Source organism: Balaenoptera musculus, chromosome 4 (assembly GCF_009873245.2).
Source record: "Balaenoptera musculus isolate JJ_BM4_2016_0621 chromosome 4, mBalMus1.pri.v3, whole genome shotgun sequence".
In the NCBI taxonomy this organism is placed as follows: domain Eukaryota; kingdom Metazoa; phylum Chordata; class Mammalia; order Artiodactyla; family Balaenopteridae; genus Balaenoptera; species Balaenoptera musculus.
This window is the reverse complement of record NC_045788.1, coordinates 7,411,900-7,434,910: the sequence shown is the minus strand read 5'-3', so window position 1 is coordinate 7,434,910 and position 23,011 is coordinate 7,411,900. Positions and strand designations below refer to the sequence as shown.

At 36.5% G+C, this 23,011-nt stretch overlaps 1 protein-coding gene across 1 annotated transcript in view; it reads left to right on the top strand.

Annotated features, from left to right (window-relative positions):
• KCNH8 (potassium voltage-gated channel subfamily H member 8) overlaps positions 1-23,011 on the top strand; it is a 392,154-nt gene that overhangs the window by 207,201 nt on the left and 161,942 nt on the right. The window contains exons 4-5 of the mRNA XM_036850697.1: positions 8,976-9,103; positions 14,234-14,474. Of these exons, the coding sequence (XP_036706592.1) occupies positions 8,976-9,103; positions 14,234-14,474 (369 nt within the window). The remainder of the gene's footprint in view (positions 1-8,975; positions 9,104-14,233; positions 14,475-23,011) is intronic.

The window sequence follows — 23,011 nt, the reverse complement described above, 5'->3', positions numbered from 1 at the left end:
ATTAGCTTTTTTTAACTGAATATAATGGCCTGTAGATGTATCCAAGTTATGAATACATTAATATTTTGTTCCTTCTTATTCCTGAATGGTATTCCATAGTATGGATATACCACAATTTATTTAACCATTCACTGATTGAATGACATTTGGGTTGTTTCCTGTTCTTGGCTATTACAGATAAAGCTGCTATGAACAATTGTGCACAGGTTTTTGTGTGGACATAAGTTTTCATTTCTCTGGGGTAATTGCCCGGGAATATAATTGCTGGTTTGCAGGGTTAAGTATATATTTAGTTGTTGTTTTTGAAGAAACTGCCAAACTATTTTCCAGAGTGACTGTATCACTTTACATTTCTATCAGCAATGTGTGAAATACCCGGTACCTCCACTTCCTCACCAGCATTCGGTATTGTCATTATTTTTCATTTTAGCTCTTCTGGTTGGTGTGTAGTGATATCTCATTATAGTCTCAATTTACATTTCCTTAATGACTAGTGATGTTGAACATCTTTCCATGTGAATATTCGCCATTCTTGTATCCTCTTAAGTGGAATATCTCTTTGTGTGTTTTGTTCATTTTCTAACTGGATTGCTAGGTTTTCTTAATGTTGAGTTTGGGGAGTTCTTTATGTATTCTAGAGATAAGTGATTTGGAAATATTTTCTCCCAGTCTGTACTATAAATGTGCCAAGTTTGAAACTTACATGTATTATTAAAATTGAGCAATAACCACAGGAATTGTTTTGAATCAAGATTAACAAAAGATTTTGGGTTGAGGAAGAATGTTTTGTCACTGGAATTATTTTAAATTACCAGCATGTGGCAGTAATAAAAAGCTGACCAAATGTGGTTGGATTATTGTTTTTAAATTTTCTACAGACAACACTTCTTATTGCCTACACCTTGTTTGGAAGCTCCCACTGCCCTGTCCCAGCATACGACCCATCTGATAGATCCAGAGATTGGCAGGTTTTTGTGACATTCTCAGACTAGCAAAGTCACAGTAGACATTTGCAGAGTTCAGTATATGGAAAACCATAAAATACATAACCCAAAAATGTCTCCTGAAAGAAACTACTTAAAGATGTGTTCCAGCCAATGGAAATGATTCAGAATTATAAATCTAAGAATGTAGAAGTTATAAATTTGTGTCTTTCCTAAACCAGTTTGGACCCATTATGTATTAAATCCAGAGGGATTCTTCAATTCATGGAATAAGCCAAGTCCTGTAACAATTCACTACATTATTCTTCTTTCCCTTCTAGTCATTTCTATGTATCATAACCGTCAACTGAAAAAAAACGCACAACCTAAAAGTTGAGAGTTATGTTTTATATGGTGGACATTCTGAGGACTTAAGCCTCTGAACTCTGAGAAACTGTTCTGAAGAAGCAAGGGGGGTGGGGGGGGTGGAGCCCAGGATATATAGGATTTTTTTCAACAAAAGACCAGGTAGTTGGTACATCAAAAGATTACTGCGAATTAAAGAAAACCAGATATCTCAAGTTAAGGAACTTAGTCCTTTTCTATGTATGGGAAGATGCAAGAGTCTGGGCTCACTGAAATCATTCCTTTGACATGCACCTCAGCTCTCTGGGGCCAGTATTCTGTGCTTTCTCAGCCAGAGTCTCCTCAGGGTGCACCGTCGGGGTGGCTGCAGCAGTTGACTGCTAGATGACTGGCATCCTGTTTCCATCCTGACTTCCCTCAGGGCTCACCACTGGGGAGGCTGTAATGTGATGGCCTGATGGCTACAGCATCCTTTGTTTACTTATATGGAAGGTGGCAGTCTTAGCTCACATAACAAATAGTAAATATTTTTTTTCTGGGGCACATCCTTTACCCCACAGTTCAGAGGGTAATCATTACTTAAACACCAACCAGCTGTGTTTATTCAGACCCTGTGAACAAGGGTGAAGCTGCAACACTGTTGATGCAGGTCAGGATCTCTGGGAAGCTCGTCTGAGATGGAGATTGCAGGAAGTTTTCAGGGAATCCTCTTAGGCTCAACACTTGTATAAAGGGAGAGAAGGAAGGAAGGAGAAGAGGAACAAATTGGGCTGCAATGAAGTTGCAACAAGATATTTTGCCCACTCCAGGTACACCACCAGCTAAAGCTGTGTGTCCTTCAGGGTTGGACAGGGGGACCTCCTGTTACACACCCATATTGACCCATCATTGAATGCAGGCTGCTCTGGGAAAGGGGCGTGATCTTGATCAAGGTCACTTCCTTCAGCTGAAGGCAATGCCAGAAAGGACTGAGGGCTAAGAGGTGAGGGCTCTGGGCCGGCATACTCCCAGCCACCGCAGACTTAACCCTTTTTTTATTTTTTAATTTATTTATTTTTGACTGCATTGGGTCTTCGCTGCTGCACGCGGGCTCACTCTAGTCGTGGCGAACGGGGGCCACTCTTCGCTGCCGTGCGCGGGCTTCTCATTGCAGTGGCCCCCCTTGTTGCGGAGCATGGGCTCTAGGCGCACGGGCTTCAGTAGTTGTGGCACGCAGGCTCAGTAGTTGTGGCTCGCGGGCTCTGGAGCGCAGGCTCAGTAACTGTGTCACACGGGCCTAGCCGCTCCACTGCATGTGGGATCCTCCTGGGCCAGGGCTCGATCCCGCGTCCCCTGCACTGGTAGGCAGACTCCCAACCACTGTACCACCAGGGAAGCCCAAGACTTAACCCTTTTAATTCTGAGGGGGCATCTGGATGTGTAGCACAGCATCACTACAATTCCGCCAGCAGAATCATTCAGCGTTTTCATTTCCCACCACGGAAGCAAGGCTTAGTTCATGAACAAATGACCATTTGCATTGCAACCTTTAAAAGAATATTCTATACATTTTGAAAAAATTTATATGTATTATATATATATAATCCATATTGAATGAACTGAGTTACAGACATTTTTCTTAATCAAGTAAAGCTACGATCCAGTCCCATGTCTTTTGGCAGATAGATATTTTTCCCTATCTAAAAATCTGTGATTATTCTGTGTTAATTATATTTAAGATTAGTTACATGATATGAGTTCAGTGATGTGAAAAAAAGAAAAGAAAGAAATCCTAGAACAAAATAAAAAAATAAATCCACCAAAATGTTAAATTATTTCTGGGAGATGGTAGTATGAAAGAGATTCCTTTTCTGCTTTACATTGTTTACACTTCTAAATTTTGTAAAATGTACATGTATTATTTTTTAATATTCAAGGAATAATTGTGTATATGTTATGTAGTTGCAAATGAGTTAGTAAAAAAATAAATGCAGTAAAAATGTAGAAGGAAATGCATGAAATCGTTATTGAAAACAACCGGGCATTCTTTATTTCTTTATTTTTCTTTATTTTCAAAAACTTCCATAATGGGTTTACATTGACTTCATTTTCCATTTTGGGGGGAAATTTTTATCATTTTATAAATTGCAAAAACTATGAAGCTTCTAATGTCACCTCATTAAATATGAGTTTTCCCTTGGTTACTCATAGATATTTTCTATCAAGTTAAAGAAAATTCCTTGCATCTATTGCTTGCTTATTACAAAGTCATTTTTTAAAAAAGAATATTTATGGAGTTATGTTTAAAAAATCAGTGTTTACTGAGATAATGACATGGGTTTTCTTCTTTATAAATCTGATGAATTATATAATAATTTCCTAAAATGGAACCATCCTTGGAATAAATCCCGATAAGCATGGTACATTTTCTTTTAATACACTTCTTTATTCAGTTTACTAATGTATTGTTTAGGATTTTAGCATGTATATTCAAAGTGGTATATGGTTATCTTTTTGTGTTATACTCACCTAGTTTTGATATCAGACTTTTCTGGACTTGTAGATTGAATTCAGAAATTTTCAGGCTTTTTTGTTCTCCAAAGCTTTAAAAGAATTATTTGTTCCTCCTCCTACACTGTTGGTGGGAATGTAAATTGGTGCGACCACTATGGAGAACAGTATGGAGGTTCTTAAAAAACTAAAAATAGACTTACTGTATGATCCAGCAATCTCACTCTTGGGTATATATCTGGAAAAGACAAAAATTCTAATTTGCACCCCAATGTTCATAACAGCACTATTTATAATAGTCAAGACATGGAAGCAACCTAAATGTCCATCAACAGATGAATGAATAAAGAAGATGTGGTGTAATATAAAATGGAATATTGCTCAGCCATAAAAAAGAATGAAATAATACCATTTGCAGCAACATGGATCGACCTAGAGATTATCATGCTAAGTGAAGTAAGGCAGAGAAAGACAAATATCATATGATATCACTTATATGTGGAATTTTAAAATGGATACAAATAAACTTATTTACAAAACAAAAATAGACTCACAAATGTAGGAAACAAACTTATGATTACCAAAGGGGAAGTGGGGGGAGGGATAAATTGGGAATTCGGGATTAACAGATACACACTACTGTATAAAAAATAGATAAACAACAAGGACCTACTGTATAGCACAGGAAACTACATTTAATATCTTGTAATAGCCTATCATGGAAAAGAATTTTAAAAAGATATATTTTATATATATATATATCTATATATATATATCTATATATCTGAATCACTTTGCTGTACACCTGAAACATTGTAAATCAATTATACTTCAATAAAAAAATTACTTGTTCCTTTAAGGCTTGATAACACTGACCTTTAAAACCATCTGAAATAGCCTTTAGTGGGGGTGATAAGCAGTATGAATGAAATGGTCTCATTCTCTACTTCCTTCCATGGTTATTGGTCTACTCAAGGTTTTTACCACTTTGGGGACCTATTTTGGGAATTAACTACCCTCTCCAAAGTATTCATTTAATCTAGAAAACTATGCTGATAGATTTTTGCACAAAATAATCTCATCATTCTAAAAGTCTTCTCAATTTATGGTCCTTTTTAAAATCTTAACATTGTTGATGTTGTCTCTATTTTTCCTTGAATACAATTGCCAGAAGTTTAACACTTTTATCTTCCTTTGGTTTTATTGATCATATATTTTCTAAACTTTTTTTTCCATTTCATTTATTTCTTTCATTTGTATATCCTTCTGGTTGACTCTTATTTGGTTTTCTCTTATAGCAAGCCATAGTTATGGCGGTGACCATACAGGTTTATTCTGTGTCTGAGAGACCCTTTCATACAAGACTATGATTAACAGGGCACATGGCTGCCCAACTAGAGACTGTATTCCCCAACTTTGTCTACAGCTCAGTGTGGCTGACATAGTCTGAGGAAAAGTGAAGTGGACTTCTGCCTACCTTCTGCTTTCCCTTTTTCTTCTCTTCTTCCCATTCTCTATATCCCAACCCTCCAGGACTTCTTTGAGTTCTTCCAAGACACTGAGCTCCCTTCTGACCAAGGTTCTCACACCTTTTATTTGCTCTCAGGAATGTTCTTCCCTCTGCCACCCCTCATCTTATTAATAACTCTTCCTCCTTCAGGTTTTAACCCTGAGTCATTCATCTTAAGCAATTGATGCCTCACCCCTAACCACCCCGACTCTAAGGAATCTGGTCAGGTCCCACTGCTACATGGTCCAATTCCACTTTAGTCTTGTCTTTATTTGTTGTGAAATATTTTTTACATTCAAAAATATAATATCTGTAATACATATAATATGAAAATGTTCTTAAAAATCCCCATACACCCCAAATCCAGTTTAACAAAACAGAATTTAACTAATTCCATTTAGGAAGGCACATGGTAACCCAGCTAGAGACTACGTTTTCCAATCTCTGCAATTTGCTGTAGTCATATGATTATGGGTAGTTTTGTAGCACATACATTTCCCTAGATGGTATATTACTTAGTTTTGCATGTGTGTGAATATTATAAAAATGTTGCCATGTTGTCAGTGCTCATCTTTATTGCTTTTGTACTTAGCATTGTGTTTTTGAGATCTTTCTGTGCTAACAGGTAGGGGCACAATTTCATTCATTTTCCAATTATTCTCACTAAGGCTAGTTTAACATCCTATGTCATGACTATACAACCATTTATGCATTTCTTTTTTGTTTATGGACATTTGGCTTATTTCTAGTTATACACACAAGCACACTTGTGTTTCAAGTGTATTTCATATGTATATTTTATGTGTTTGTATTTATATGAAAATTATGAATTTCACTGTCAAGACTTTTTTTTTTTTAAATGAGTTGTTCCCAACTCTATTTTTGATTTTTTTTTTCATTTGGGAGCTACCAACCCAGGACCATTTTAAATTCATTCCTTTGCCTGGGAGATTTCCAATCACCTAAGTGGAATGATTTTCAGTCCCAATCTTGCATGAAGGTTAAATCATGATTAAAACTTTTCAAGGAAACTTTTTTTTTTCCTTCCACTTAGAGCCAAGACCAAGACACATACATTTCTCTGACATTTCCCTTTGAGGGATTATTTTTTAAGATTATAAAATTCTTGTTGTTTGATTTGGAATATCTCACCCATAATTAGATTTCTCCACAGAGAAGGGACTTAGCTTATTGACTGTCATAAATCTCTAATCTGGTCCATTTTGTAGTTAGCATTGTAATTCCATCCGTCATTTTCATACCGACTGACATTGCATAAGCAGCCTGCTGGCCTTTCCTACCACATTCCTGTAGGCACTATCTTAAAACTCTGGCAGTTTTCCAATTTAAATATATGTAAAAATTACACCCTGATCGATTAATTATTACATTTTCAGATGCTACTTATAAGACTTCTATGCAGACCAAAAAACCTGAACACGTGAAGACGTAACCTTAACTTTTAGTAGTACAATAAAATGTGCTTTGTTCCATCGAGTTTCCAAAAAAAAAGTACCCCTTTTGATCTTCTACATTATGTGTTTTTGTTAATCTGTTTTTATTGATTCAGGTCTATAGTAATATATTCTATTTTAAACATTCTTTCAAAGTTTGAAGCAAAAGGTGAGCAATGAAAAAACATGTAACATCAGATTAGACTTTTGCCATGAATAAAACATCCTATTTTCTGGTCATTAAAAACATTCCAGTGTGGACTGAGAATGGGGGGCGGGAATTAAAGGCACTGAAACACCTGGAGATCAGGCTCAGAGGGGCAGTGACTATGACATATTTGTCTATGTGACACTTAACACCAAGCAGCATTTGAACATTGATTTAAGTCATTAAAGGACTTGGGCTACATGTGGAAGTAGAGAATTTAGACCAATCTGGCTTCACAGACTGGCTCTACTCCTAACTAGCCATGTGGTCATGTGACACGATATTAGACCTTTCAGTTTTCTCCTCTGTAAATGGAGGATAATAATGCTTATCTCAATGAGTATTTATGAAGATTAATTGAAATCGGTTAATACTGAGGATCTAGAACAGGGCCTGGCACACACTGGCCATCAATAATAGTTACATGGCTTCCCCAGTGTAGCAACCAAACCAAATCATTTTTATGAAGAGGAATCAAACAGCCTTCAAAGTACTACAGAGGTTTGATGATGAAGCTTAGATAAATAAGTTTTTAATTTTTATATTTTGTAATTATTGTCATATATATAGAATTTATTAAGCATAAAATTATATGTTCACCAACTGACCAAATAAGCACTAAATGTTTCTTCATTTCATAGAGTCAATTTATATATTTCTCTTTGGCAGTAGGCCTTTGGAAAGAAAATAAAATAGCTGGATTCTTACCTAATTTTACTAACATAGAGTCCAATTGGATTAAAAATTTAAATGTTTAAAATTAAAAGATGAAGACATAAACACGTTGGAAGAAAGCAGACATAGATTTTTTAAAATAATTTTTGAGTGAAGACAATTTGGTTATGCAGGACATAAAGTCTAGACACCAAAAATTTATAGATGATAAGTCTGACAACATTAAAAAATGTAAAATTTTTATACAGCATAAATAAAAATCCAAGGTCAAGTAACAAAAGGGGAACATTGTCAACAGCATATGTGATAAGAAAATGGTAACTAATATACAAAGAGCTCATGCAAATAAATAGAAAGTACCAACTTAATTTCAAAATTGGCAAAAATAATATGAATAGACTTCATAAGAATAAATGCAATTGGACAATAATATTTAAGTGAATGCTTATCCACACTCATCATTTTAAAAATGCAACTTCAAACAATGTTATGGCATCTTTCAGCTATTAAAATGTTAGGCTACTCTTATTTTATATTTCATAATTTTGATGTCTGTGGTAAAGTAGGCACATCCACTCAATGTTGCTGGGAGTGTAAGTTGCAGGAATTAAATTTGGAATATGTATACCAAAATTTGAAATGTACATATCCACTCCTAGTAATTTATTTACTGAATATCTTGGCATACCAATGCACAGCTCTATGCATTTAAGAATATTCATTGCAGGATTATCTACAGAGATTTTTTAAAAATCCTGGATAAACCTAAATGTTCATGATAGGGAAATAGTAAAGGAAATAAGACTAGTTATATCCTTAACATGGTACACTCTTAGCTGTAAAAAAGAATGGCAGAGAACGATAATGTGCAAATTAGAAATGATTTACATTACTTTGAAGTGGAAAAAGTAAAATATAAATAGTTTTTATTGCAAACTTCCATTTATGCAAAGAAATAAATATAAATGTGGATATAGCATATGTATTAGATATTTTTCTGGAAAAAATTGAGAAAAAAAGGTTGAAAGTAGAATTAGGGATATGAATGTGGAACAGCCGGAAGGAAGGAGTAAGATTTTTTTGCTTAATGCTTTCCTGAACTCTTTGAAAGTTTCTCTGTGCTCTTGTATGTTTTACTTTAATTAAAAAAAATAATGATGTTAATATGATGATAAAAATAAATAAACTGTAAGGAACTAAAATTAAATTAAATGTCATTAGGAGCCAGCAAATAATTTTAGGTGTTGAAAAGCATGTACTATGTGCTCTTAAGAAGGAACTGCCAAAATGACATTCTTGGGGTCAAATGATACATTCATTGATGCTTAATGAGTTTTATTTTCCCCCAGACAAAGCCAAAGGAAGATCAAGAACAGGGACCCACTTTGATTCAGCCCGGAGACGGAGCCGAGCGGTCCTTTATCACATCTCTGGCCACCTGCAAAGAAGAGAAAAGAACAAATTGAAAATAAATAATGTAGGTGGTGTGTGTGTGTGTACACAGTGAATGCTAGACTTTCCCTTGGTGGCAGTGTTTGATTCACAAAAGAAAGCCTCCAATTACGCATTTATTGGCTTTGCTAGATTTTTTTTCCACTTTGGCTTGTGCTTTCCTATAAAAAACAAACTGGAAAAGGTCAGCAGTCACGAGGCATTTCTATAATAAAAATGATTAATCATAGTGTTATCACAGCATAGAATATTATTTCAGTCAGTACAATATGGTACTAGGGACACTGCAAATGGGACTGGTTACATTTTATGAACAAGTTATATTACACATCCATAGTTTGTTGGTTAAAATTTCTCAGATTTAATTTTAGCTCCATCTATTTTGCACTTTATCTAATTTCACTGAATGCTTTCATCCAGGGGGACCGTGAACAAATCAAAGTCATTACTTTATTTGGAAAATTTACATTTTATGCAACACAGAGTTGGAAATTTCGCACCTTGGAACTGGGTTTGAAATGACATGCCATATATTATATGGGTTTTTTAAAAGTCACACTCGTAGTAAATTATGGTAGGGCTCCTCTCTGAAACCTGGTGGTTATCTGTCAACTGTGACTATAAAAGGTGACTCTGTAGTGTTTTAAGTGACACACGTCCTCCAGGATTTCACAGTTAATTTTATCATTGGTTCTGAGAACTAAGAGACTTCACTCGGAGATCCAGAGCTCTGTCCGTTTGGTTGTAGATATTCAAAGATGATTTTTCAAATGATGGTAGTGTCATTAATTTGCCTTGCAGAATCTCCAGAACATACAACTTTAGGAGTATATGTGACTATGGGCAGCAGACATCAAGACTCAGGGTCTAACTTGCCAATGACTTTAGAAAAAGTCATATCAAACAACCATTGCTGTTTTGGAATTGATCTAGATCCCGAGGTTCTGGGAGTTAAGGACACAGGAGAGTCTTTGGCATCTCATTGTACACAAAGAGCTTGAGAGTACCTAATCTGACATGTGGATGCTTTGCTAAAGCAGTCATGCATCAGACACACAAAGTATCCGCTTACCTGATTTTAGTGAGCAAAGATGCACGAGCCCAGGTGTAGAGCACGATCTGACATGAAAGCGCTGCCAACCTGGTTCTGCTTCAGTGGGATTCCCCTCTGGAAGCCAGACAAGCCATTTCCATCTCTTTGTGCTCCAGGACCATCACTCATGTTCGTGCTGATCTGCCACGCACCACTGTTAAGAGTCACATTCTGTTTAGTTTGTCTTGGCTTAATATAAAGATTTTCTAGGGACACCCGTATGTCACATTGGTTTCCTGAGAGTCCAGGGATAGACTTCAAACCGTGCACACCACTAGATCTCTGAATCCTTCCCCTGGTTCCTCGTTATACCTGCCTTCAGTTACCAAGTCAGCCTTAGTGACAGTAAACAAGTTCTAGGAAGAAACAAAGGTAACCACACCTGGGGTTGATTCTATGAAAGCCAGCCAGCAAAACATCTAAACAAATATTAGCCTGAGATTCTGTAATGCTGAAAGATGACACTCTTCTAGCATTTAGTCCAGAGTCATTTAAATGTACCAAGTATTAGTGAGCTTAAAAATGCATTCACAGAACATGCTGTTTTTCCTCTTTTGATTCAACAAAGTACAGGACAGTACTTAAAAATCTTATTTAAAAAAATCATAACTCCCACCGCTTGGCTAATTTGCTAAATTGCATTTATTTAAGAAGTACAAATATCAGGGTGGAGCATTAAAATAATACATGGTAAGGAAGGGTGTCAAATCAGCACAGTGAATCTGACAATACAGGTAACATCTTATTTCTGAAAAGGAAATGTGGAATCAGGACTGGCCCTGTTCACCATCTATTTTCAAGGAGAACAGGGCAGAGTGACTAAAGGACAACAGAAAGAGAGAAGAGGGAAGAGGAAACAATGATCTGAATGGTTTACTGGCTAGACTATCAGTCTTTGGGGAATTCTGGATATATTAACATTCATGTGCCCAAAAAAAAAGACTTCTTAATGTTTTTGTAGCTCTTTGCTATTTACAAATTCCTTTTGCTGTTATCATATCATTTGATCCTTACAGCAAGCCATTACTAGATATGATTTTTATTCGTTCCAATTTAAAGATGGAAAAGAACAACTTATTTGAGATCTCAAAAGTAGAACCAGCAGATGTGGGACCCATCCATGAATCTTCTGACTCAAAGCCACGGTGCTTCTGCCCCTACCTTGCTGCTTCTCTGATACAATTCTGTGGAATAGGAATGTATGATTCAACTCAGAACAAATTAGCTCATCGGGCCATTAGCAAGCTCTGAGAATCAGGATGTAACACCCTTTAATCCTGGCTCTAACTTTGCCACATGGTACCTCTTGGAAAAAGTTTTTAATTTCTGGTTTCCTTGATTTGTTACTCTATTACATGACATTGGGATGAGGCAAATGTCTTCAACCCAAAGATCACATGGGAGCCTTGGGAGCTTGAAGGGACAGTGCTTTAGATGCCCACATATGACCAACAGGGTACCGGGCTGGTAGTCATCGAAGGCATATGCTACCTTGCAATTACTCAGCGTAATGACTGTAGAAACATTTTCCCATCCCTTTGTTCATTTGGATGTTAATTTCAAAGACATGTTGCAAAAATAGTTTAGGAAACAGTTACCTTGATTAGGCTTTGGCCTTAACTACTCTGTTTCAGTTATACATAGGGTAGAGGTTAAACTACTCAAACACCATTGGTACTAAACAATAGGCTTGAAAATTAATAAATAATATATATAACTAACATCGAGGATGGTTGGTTGTATTATTCTTTAGGCAAACTTCATAGGTTTCAGGGTTATAAATAATACGTCTTTTCCCCCTTACTTGCTAAAAGCACACTTTCCAATTGTAAGAAATTTTCTTCCATTCAAAAGGTTTTTGATAAAACTTTACAAATAGAGAAACAGGAGGAGAAGCACATCTCTTTTTTTCACTCAGGTGATTGTGTCAGGATGTATGCAGAATTTGAATGAAACACCTTTTAAAATTTAAGTCTAATCTGAGATGTATTGGATTCTCAGTATCTTTTAAAATAATTTAAATAATATATTTTAAGTAGCCTATAAAAATGAAATAGTGTGATTTATTTTCTGATTTGTGGAGATAACTATTACATTGCTGACCTTTTTCATCAGCATCACTAATGCTTCGTATAATCAACATAATTCAATAAAAAAAATACTTTACTTCTTGAGTTTTCCCAACCTTCACTCCTAGAGCTGGCTTCTCCCTCAAATAAAGTAAACATTTCATTTCTGTAACATGATAGAAAAAGACTTATTTGGATAAAAATTGAGATATTCTTCCATGGCTTTTGGTTATGTGTTATCATAGTAAATATTTGGAAAAAAATCGTATTGGAATCCATCATGTCCTATTGTAAATAGAAGTGCTTGTCAACTTTGAGATTTATACTTATGGACCCCAACTCTCTCTTCTCCGATGCACCAGCCTCAGCTTTGATGAGAAGCCCAACAGGGGTTACTTTCTTCTTCCTTCCTCAGTTTTATGTCATAATCCACCTTTGGAACCTGTTCCTAGAAACCAGAGAATGAGGCAAAGGAGGCAGGTCAAGTCAGGGAATTGAATGGAGCATAGACACGATGGCAGATGGGCATCAAAGAACCATCTGGAAGGAGTGAAGCAGGCCCTCCCTCACCACAAAATCCTGGCTTTATGAGGTGCCCTGTGGGATGAGTCAGACTATTAACAAGAAGTAGAAACGTGTGTTGTAAATGCCTACCAAAGAGAGATGCAAGATAGGAGAGGCATTCATATTAAGGTAGCAGAAATATTTGGGCACTGAGGGTCACCACTAAAGAGCTTGTGTTCCTGATTGCTCTGAACCTTTCTTGAATTTCCAAGTACTTTAGGAATCCCTGAACATATCACATTAATTTGCCCTTCCTTCAATGCCAGAAACAAGAAAACACACTGCGACCTGCAAGTAACAGTATTCAAGAACTTTGAACTGTTCTGTTCATTCAACGTAACTTTCAAATTTAAGTTTCCATTACCTATCTTGTATTTCTCATTAATTGAGGTCAAAGCAAGGTCTGCAAGTATCTGGTCAGAGGCTGTCAAATTGCCACACACACTATTGTTGGGCCTCCCTTTGTCTCACAGCAATAAAGAGAATTGTTCCTCAATTTGGACTGCTTTCAAAGTGAAGGGCTTTTGCAGTTATAAAAACTCCAGCTATTCTTCTGCATTTAATCAGCTGCACAGTGAACATTGCCTTTCTCCTCCCATGACTTGAATAATAACTGTTAAGTAACTGTTTCTTGCTTTGCCATCTTAACAAGGGCTAGCCAGTGCCAGAATAAATCTATGTCCATCAAGGTTATGAGATTTGGGCTCCCAGCTGGAAACTTCACCAACAACCATAATACAAAATGCAAGTAGTCAGCACAACCTGCTTATAGTTTGAAAGACATGTTAACAGCTATTTACAATTGAATTGATCATATAGCTCTAACCTTTTGAGAAAAAAAATGGTACCTTTGCTGTTATTAGAAGTATTTCAGGCCCAATATATTCTTTAGATAATGACTGTCATCTCAAAACTATAAGTATACGGAATGTCCCCATGACAGTAGGAACATAACTGTATCTTTGTGTTTATAATGTATGTAGGCTTATACTTGCAACTTTGGATGTTTCTAGGTGACATTTTAGGTAGTGATCTTTTTATTCTTCATGAACAAAATCTGGATTAGTCACTTTTTAACACTGGTGACTACACTCTGCATATTCCTGTCACTTATAACAAAGATCTCTGCCCGATTTTAACATACTTAAAAGTCTACTTTTTGCATCACCAACTTCTAAAAGTCACTTGTAAGATGTATTGACATTGTTGGGAGATTGGGATTGACATATATACACTAATAGGTATAAAATGGATAACTAATAAGAACCTGCTGTATAAAAAAATAAATAAAATTCTAAAATTCAAAAAAAAAAATAAAGATGTGTTGACATTGTATGTATAAATAATTCTCCCCATGTGTTTAAGGCTTTGTGTTCCTTATTTCTAATGTTGTGTTTCTCCCTTCTCTCCTTTTTGTCTTTATCCACAGAATGTTTTTGTAGATAAACCAGCATTTCCGGAGTATAAAGTTTCTGATGCAAAAAAGTCCAAATTCATACTTTTGCATTTTAGCACTTTCAAAGCCGGCTGGGACTGGCTTATTCTATTGGCGACGTTTTATGTTGCCGTGACCGTACCTTACAACGTTTGCTTTATTGGCAATGATGACCTATCGACAACTCGGAGCACAACAGTCAGTGACATTGCAGTGGAGATTCTTTTTATTATAGGTAAGAACCCACGGCTGTTTTCCTCGGAGATTTGCATAGGGGAAGTAAGTGTGTTCCAGATTTTTCTAACATGAATTTGAACTAAGATCCATTTGCATGGGCATGACTCAGCCTCTGATGCAAATTTTGGAGAAGCACATATTTGGATTTCTGAAAATTGCCTCTTCCAGCTTTCTCACTGTTCCTTTGTTCAAACAGATCTAAACCGATGTTTTTTGTTTCTATCCTTATTTCATCAAAAGTGGATTGAAAAAGACTTAATGGCTGTTTTGTTTGTGCTCTCAACTTCTATTATGATCTTACCTGTACAGGGTCAGAGATGAGGGTTGGCAAGAACCTATCAGTGGTGTTCTGATAATGGTCCCGTCTTGGGCATGTTTCTTCATGCCCATCGTGCTTTTCCGGCAGTTGATGGTGGTTGCCATAGGTGGCCTAGTTGCAGAAGCAACGGATTACATAAACCTTCTAGTCAATCAGGAGAAACCCTGAGTAACTGATTTTAACGAAAGGAGAGGCCCCAAGGGATGTAAGAATATTTATCTCTAGAATATTTGGAATCTCAGTTGAAGCTGCATCTGCTCCATGTTTGTAAGCCTTCTCCTATTTTCCTGTCTCTTAAAGCTTTGTCTTGTTTAGACCAAAGCCCAGCTCTTGCTTGCTCATTCTAGTTCTCCATGAAGGCTCAGGTTGACCCCCATGTGGAGTTCCTAACCACCATTAGCAATCTGATTCCTGCGTCTTTACCTGGTCATGGTGATGTAGGGTAACATCCTTTTCGTAAAGATGAGAGAATGTTTGGAAAATGTTTTCAAGCAGTAGGTGAACAAGGGAATGAAAAAATGGACCCTAAAAGTTCAAAGAAAAGGAAATAAATAAGTGAGGCAGATCAAAGGTTGTTTCAATGGCAGTGGTACTTTTTTCTCTATGGAGCTGGTACAGCTTTGGATTCTCCAACTGAAGGTCTCACGTGTTTTCTCTGGAAGAGTTTGTATGTTCTTGATGTGGCTTTGGCATCACTGTTAACATTGCACTTCCTGGACACACCCCTCAGACCTATGCTAGGACCCCAACTCCCACCCCAAAGGTGATGACTGTAGTATGTTTAGGCCACTAGATGGCAATGTTGTCTAGTTAGGTAGCTTGGTAAGGCTGCAAACTCAAGGAAACTTATCTTTAATCTTTTTTTTAACTTAAACTATTTTTTATTGGAAAAGTATAACCATAAGGGATATTAAATCACAGTTAAATGGCAAGTAACAACATTCCAGTTTGAAAAAGAATTTAAAATGAAAACTGTACAAGAGGCTTTTCAAGATGGCAGTGTAGGAAAAGCCTGAACTCACCTCCTCCCATGGAAACAGCAAATACACAGCTGTATATGGAACAATTTCCTCTGAAAAAAGGCCTGAAAACTAGCTGAACAGATCCTTCACAACAAAGGATAAAAGGACCACGTGAAGAAGGTAGGAGAGGCAAAGATTCGGTCTCACCAAAAACCCCACTACTTGTGTGGCAACCCACGACCGGAAGGATCTCACACGTATGGAACTTCTTCCTGAGGAGTGAGGGGGTTCATGCCCAACATCAGGGTTGGGGAACCCTTGAGACCTGTACCTGAGAGACAAACCCCTCAAACATCTGACTTTGAAAGCCAATGGGGCTTACATCCAGAAGTCTCACAGGGCTGTAGGGAACAGAGATTCCACTCTTAAAGGGCTCACTCACAGACTTACTCACCCTGGGACCAAGTGTTCAAGCAGCAGTTTGAAAAGTGCCTAGACCATATGTGAAGGAGGTGTATTAGCTAATATTAATGTGTCTGCTGGAGGGGCAGAAGCTGGTGGGGGCTCTCTTCAGAGACTGAGGGACTAGTGGGTGCCAGTTTTGTGCTCTTCTATTTAACTAGTGTTGATGGGCATACCCCACCCCACTAAAGCCACTGGTGCATGCTCCTTGATTGCCTGGCTCTGGTGGCCAGGGAAACTTGTGTTTCTGGGCCCCATGGGGCTGAAACAACCAGAGAGACAGTTCTTGGCAGGCCATCACCCCTAGGGCATAGCACAGACAGCACACTGAACATGCTCCAGATCTTCCTGTGAAAAAAAGTCTATTTACCTGTCTTAGAGCTTCAGCCTGAAGGGTAGGCTTCAGGTTTACTACACATCTAGGGACTAAGAAGGTGCCCTCAGGGAACACAGGCTGGTGATGCCTTCTCTGTGCTCTTCCTTGGCCATACTACAGCTCACCAGTACTTCCCAGTGAAGAGCTTATAGACTCACCTGGAACCCTGATTTTTGCAATTGTCACCAGGGGGACACCTCCAAATTGCCTGGTCTAGAGGCCAGTAGGGTTTACAACTGAAGTCTCAGAGGACTGTATATATTTGCATACTTTAAAAGCTGTTGCCTGAGGATCTGACTTCCAGTCAGCCTGAAACTAGGTACTGACTGAGATCCTCCCTTTGGAACATTGACAGGTATTGGCACACCCTCAACAACTGGGATGTATCAAGAGCCAATCAGGCTGCTTAGACAATCACAAAGGTTTGAGAGACAACCAAGAGGCAAGGTTGGTTGAACAACAAGGTTCATCTCTTACAAAGGCCTCTCCTTTAGGACTGAAAGGAGAATTCAGAGAAACAAACACAGTCAGGCAAAATGAGGAAACATAGAAATATGTTCCAAATGAAAGAACAAGATAAAAACCCAGGGAAAAAAAAAAAAAAAACCTTAGTGAAATAGAAATAGTAATCAACTAGGTAAAGAGTTCAAAAGAATGGTCATGAAGATCCTCACCAAACTCAGAAAAAAATGGATAAACATAGTGAGAATTTTAACAAAGAGATAGAAAATGTAAGAAGGCACATGACTGAAGAATATAATAGTTGAACTGGAAAATACACTAGAGGGATTCAACAGCAGACTAATTGAAGCAGGAGAAAGAATCGGTGATCTGGAAGACAGGGTAGTGGAACTCAGTCAAAGAGAAGAGCAAAAAGAAAAAAAAAAAAATTGTGGCACTATTTACAATAGCCAGGACATGGAAGCAACCTAAATGTCCATCAACAGATGAATAGATAAAGAAGATGTGGTACATATATACAATGGAATATTACTCAGCCATAAAAAGGAATGAAATTGGGTCATTTGTAGAGACGTGGATGGACCTAGAGTCTGTCATACAGAGTGAAGTAAGTCAGAAAGAAAAAAAACAAATATCATATATTAGCACATATATGTGGAATCTAGAAAAATGGTACAGATGAACCTATTTGCAGGGCAGGAGTAGAGATGCAGACATAGAAAACGAACATGTGGACATGGGGGGAAGGGGAGTGAGACAAATTGGGAGATTAGGATTGACATATACACACTACCATGTGTAAAATTGATAGCTAGTGGGAACCTGCTATATAGCCCAGGGAGCTCAGCTCAGTGCTCTGTGATGACCTAGATGGGTAGGATGGAGGGGTTGGGAGGGAGGTCCAAGAGGGAGGGGATATAGGTATACATATAGCTGATTCACTTCATTGTACAGCAGAAATTAACACAACATTGTAAAGCAACTATACCTAAATAAATAAATAAGTGGAAATAGCTTAAGCGATCTATGGGACAACATCAAGCAAAATAACATTTGCATTATAGAGGGTTCAGAAGGAGACAAAAAAGAGAAAGGGACAGAAAACTTATTTGAAGAAATAATGGCTAAAAACTTTATTAACTGGGGAAGGGAATAGACATCCAGATTCCAATCCAGAGAATTCCAAAAAGATGAACCCCAAAAGATCCATACCAAGGCACATTATAATTAAAATGTCAAAAGTTAAAGAGAGAATCTTAAAAGCAGCAGGAGTAAAATGACTTGTTGTGCACAAGGGCAGCCCCATAAGATTATAAGCAGATTTTTCAGGAGAAATTTTACAGGCCAGAGGGGAGTAACACAACATATTCAAAGTGCTGAAAGGGGAAAACTTCCAACCAAGAGTAATCTACCCAGTGAGATTGTCATCCAAAATCAAAGGAGAGATAAACAGTTTTCCAGACAAGCAAAAGCTAAAGTTCACACCACTAAAATGACTCTATAAGAAATGTTAAAGGGACCTCTAAAGGTACTAATTAGTAACAAACAAAAAAAAAAGTAAACATTTTATCAGTAAAGGTAAATATTTATAGTAAAGGTAGTATTTAGGCATTTATAAAGCTGTTATAAAGGTTAAAAGATAAAAGTAGTAAAAATAGCTATATGTACAATAATTAAGGAATACACAAAATAAAAAGATGTAAATTATGACATCAAAAAGAGAAAACATGGAGGGGTAGTAAAAATATGGAGTTTTAGAATGTACTCAAACTTACCTTGCTATCAACTTAAAATAGGCTGTTATTTATATATAGGCTGTCATATGTGAGTATTATGGTAATCACAAAGCAAAAGCCTGTAGTAGATACCCAATAGATAATGAGAAAGGAATCTAACCATAACAGCAAAGAAAACAACCAAAGCACAAGCGAGGAGAACAAGAGAAGAAAAAAACAGAGAAGAACTACAAAACAGTCAAAAATCAATTAACAAAACAGCAATAAGTACATACCTATCAATAATTACTTTACATGTTCATGGATTAAATCTTCCAATCAAAAGACATAGAGTGGCTGAATGGATAGATAAACAAGACCCATCTACATGCTGCCTATAAGAAACTCATTTTAGATGTAAGAACACACACAGACTGAAAGTGAAGGGATGGAAAAGTTGTTTCACACAAATGGAATCCAAAAGAAAGTTGGGGTATCTATACTAGACAAAATAGACTTTAAAACAAAGATGGTGGGCTTCCCTGGTAGCACAGTGGTTAAGAATCCACCTGCCAATGTAGGGGACATGGATTCGAGCCCTGGTCCAGGAGGATCCCACATGCTGTGGAGCAGCTAAGCCCATGCACCACAACTACTGAAGCCTGCGCATCTGGAGCCTGTGCTCCACAACAGGAGAAGCCACCGCAATGAGAAACCTGCACACTTCAATGAAGAGTGGCCCCCACTCACCACAACAGAAGAAAAAGTCTGCACACAGCAAAAAAGGCCCAAAAATAAATAATAAATTAAAAAATAAATTAAAAAAATATATATATAAAATAAAACAAAGATGGTAATAAGAGACAAAGACAGGTATTACATAATGAGAAAGGGATAAATCCAACAAGACAATATAACATTTGTAAATATTTATGCACCCAACGTAGGAGCACCTAAATATACAAAGCAAATATTAACAGACCTAAAAGGAGAAATAGACAGCAATACCATAATACTAGGGAACTTTAATATCCCACATACATCAATGGATAGATCATTCAGAAGAAAATCAATAAGGAAGCATTGGCCTTAATACATTAGATCAGATGCAATGAATACATATATACAGAACATTCCATCCAAAAGTAGCAGAATACGCATTCTTCTCAAGTGCACATGCAATATTTTCCAGGAGAGATCTTATGTTAGGCCACATAACAAGTCTCAATAAATTAAAGAAGATTGAAGTCATATGAAGCCTTTTTTTCTGACCACATGGTATGAAACTAGAAATCAATTACAAGAAAAATACTGGGGAAATCTCAAATATGTGGAGAGTAAACAAATGCTACTGAACAATAAAAGGGTAAATGAGGCAATCCAAGGTGAAATTTTAAAATACTTTGAGACAAATAAAAATGAAAATACAACATACCAGAATCTATTGAATGCAACAAAAACAGTTTCAAGAGGGAAGGAAGTTCATAGTGATTCAAGCTTACCTCTAGAAACAGAAGAATCTCAAATAAACAACCTAACTTTACACCCCAAAAAAACTAGAAAAAGAACAAACAAAGCCCAATGTTAGAAAAAGGAAGAAAATAATAAACATTAGAGAAGAAATAAATGAAGTAGAGACTAAAAAGACAATGGAAAAGATCAATAAAACTAGGAGCTGGGTCTTTGAAAAGATAAGCAAAATTGACAAACCATTAGCTAGATTCAGTAAAAGAAAAAAAGAAGAGAGAGAAACTCAAGTAAAACCAGAAATGAAACAGGAGAAGATACAACTGATACCAAAGAAATACAAATGGTCATAAGGTACTACTATGAACAATTATATGCCAAAAAATTGGCTAACCTAGAAGAAGTGGGTAAATTTCTAGAAACATACAATCTTCCAAGACTGAATTATGAAGAAATAGAAAACCTGAATAGACAATTTACTAGTAAGGAGATTGAGTCAGTAATCAAAAACCATCCAACAAACAAAAGTCCAGGACCAAATGGCTTCACTGGTGAATTCTACCAAGCACTCAAAGAAGATTTAATACCTATATTTCTCAAACTCTTACCAAAAATTGAACTCATTCTATGAGGCCAGCATTACCCTAATACTGAAACAGACCAGGGCACCACACACACAAAACAAAGAAAATTATAGACAAATATTCCTTACAAACATAGATGTAAAAATCCTCAACAAAATATCAGCAAAGCAAATTCAACAATACATTATAAGGATCATACACCATGACCAAGTGGGATTTATTTCAGGGATGTAAGAACAATTCAACATCTGAAAAACAATCACCGTGATACACCCCATTAACAAAATGAAGGATAAAAATCATATGATGGTCACAACAGATGCAGAAAGAGCACTGGAAAAAAGCTAATATTCATTATGATAAAAACTCTTAACAAAGTGGGTATAGAGGGAATGTACCTCAACCTAATAAAGGCCATATATGATAAGCCCATCATAGTATGTTAGCTAAAGCTTTTCCTCTAAGATCAGGAACAAGACAAGAAAACCCATTCTAGCCACTATTTTTCAACATAATATTAGAAGTCCTAGCCAGAGCAATTAGGCAAGAAAAGGTAACAAAAGTCATCCAAATTGGAAATGAAGATGTAAAACTTTCATTATTTGCACATGACATAATTTTGTATGTAGAAAAATCTTAAAGACCCCACCAAAAAACTATTAGAACGAATAAATTAATTTGGGAAGGCTGTGGGGTACAAAATCAAATTACAAAAATCTGTTCCATTTTTATACACTAACAGTGAACTATCAGAAAGAGAAATTAAGAAAACAATTCCACTTACAATTGCATAAAAAAGAATAAAATACCAAGGAATAAATTTAACCAAGGAGGTAAAAGACCTGTACACTGAAATCTATGAGACGTTGATGTAAGAAATTGAAGACACAAATAAATCAAAAGATATTCTATGCTCAAGGATCAGAAGACTTAATATTGTTTAAATGTCCATATTGCCCAATCAATCTACAGATTCAATACAACCTCTATCAAAATTCCAAGGGCATCTTTCATAGAAAAGAATATACAATCCTAAAATGTGTACAGAACCACAAAAACCCTGAATAGCTAAAGCAATCTTGAGTAAAAAGAACAAAGCTAGAGCTATAATGCTCCCAGATTTCAAACTATGTTACAAAGCCATAGTAATCAAAACAGTATAAAACATTATAAAACACACAAAGATCAATAAGACAGACACATAGGTCAATGGAACAGAATAGAGAGCACAGAAATAAACTCACACATATATGATCAATTAATTTTCAATAAAGAGGGCAAGAATAGTCAATGCACAAAGGACAGTCTCTTCAATAAATGGTGTTAGGAAAACTGGACAATCCCATGCAAAATTATGAAAATAGACTACTATCTTATACCATGTACAAAAATTAACTCAAATTGATTAAAGAGTTGAATGTAAGGCCTGAAACCATAAAACTCTTAGAAGAAAACATGGGCAATGAACTCCTTGACATCAGTCTTGATAAAGACTTTTTGGATCAGACACCAAAGTCAAGGGCAACAAAAGCAAGAGTAAACAAGTAGGACTACATCAAACCAAAAATCTTCTGCACAGTGAAGGAAACCATCAAAAAAATAAAAAATAAAAGGGCAACCTAATGAATGGGAGAAGATATTTGCAAATCATATATCAATAGGAGGTTAATATCCAAAATATATGGAGAACCCATACAACTCAATAATAGAAAAACAAGCAATCTGATTAAAAATTGAGCAGAGGATATGAACAGACATTTTCCATCACTAATCATCGGGGAAATGCAAATCAAAACCACACTTGTTAGGATGGTTATTATCAAAAAGACAAGACAAGAAATAAGTATTGGTGAGGATGTGGAGAAAAGGGAACCTCATTCACTGTTGGTGGGAATGTAAACTGGTGCAGCCTCTATGAAAAACAGTATGGAGGTTCTTCAAAAAATTAAAAATAGAACTACTATAAATTCCAGCAATTCCACTTCCTGGTACTTATCTGAAGAAATCAAAACGACTAATTCAAAAAGATATGTGTACCTCTATGTTCGTTGCAGCATTATTTACAATATCCAAGATACAGAAACAACCTAAGTTTCCATGGATGGGTGAATGGATGAAAAAAGTTGTTGTGTATACAGTCAACCCTCCATATCTGTGGGTTCCACATCTGCAAATTCAACCAACTGTG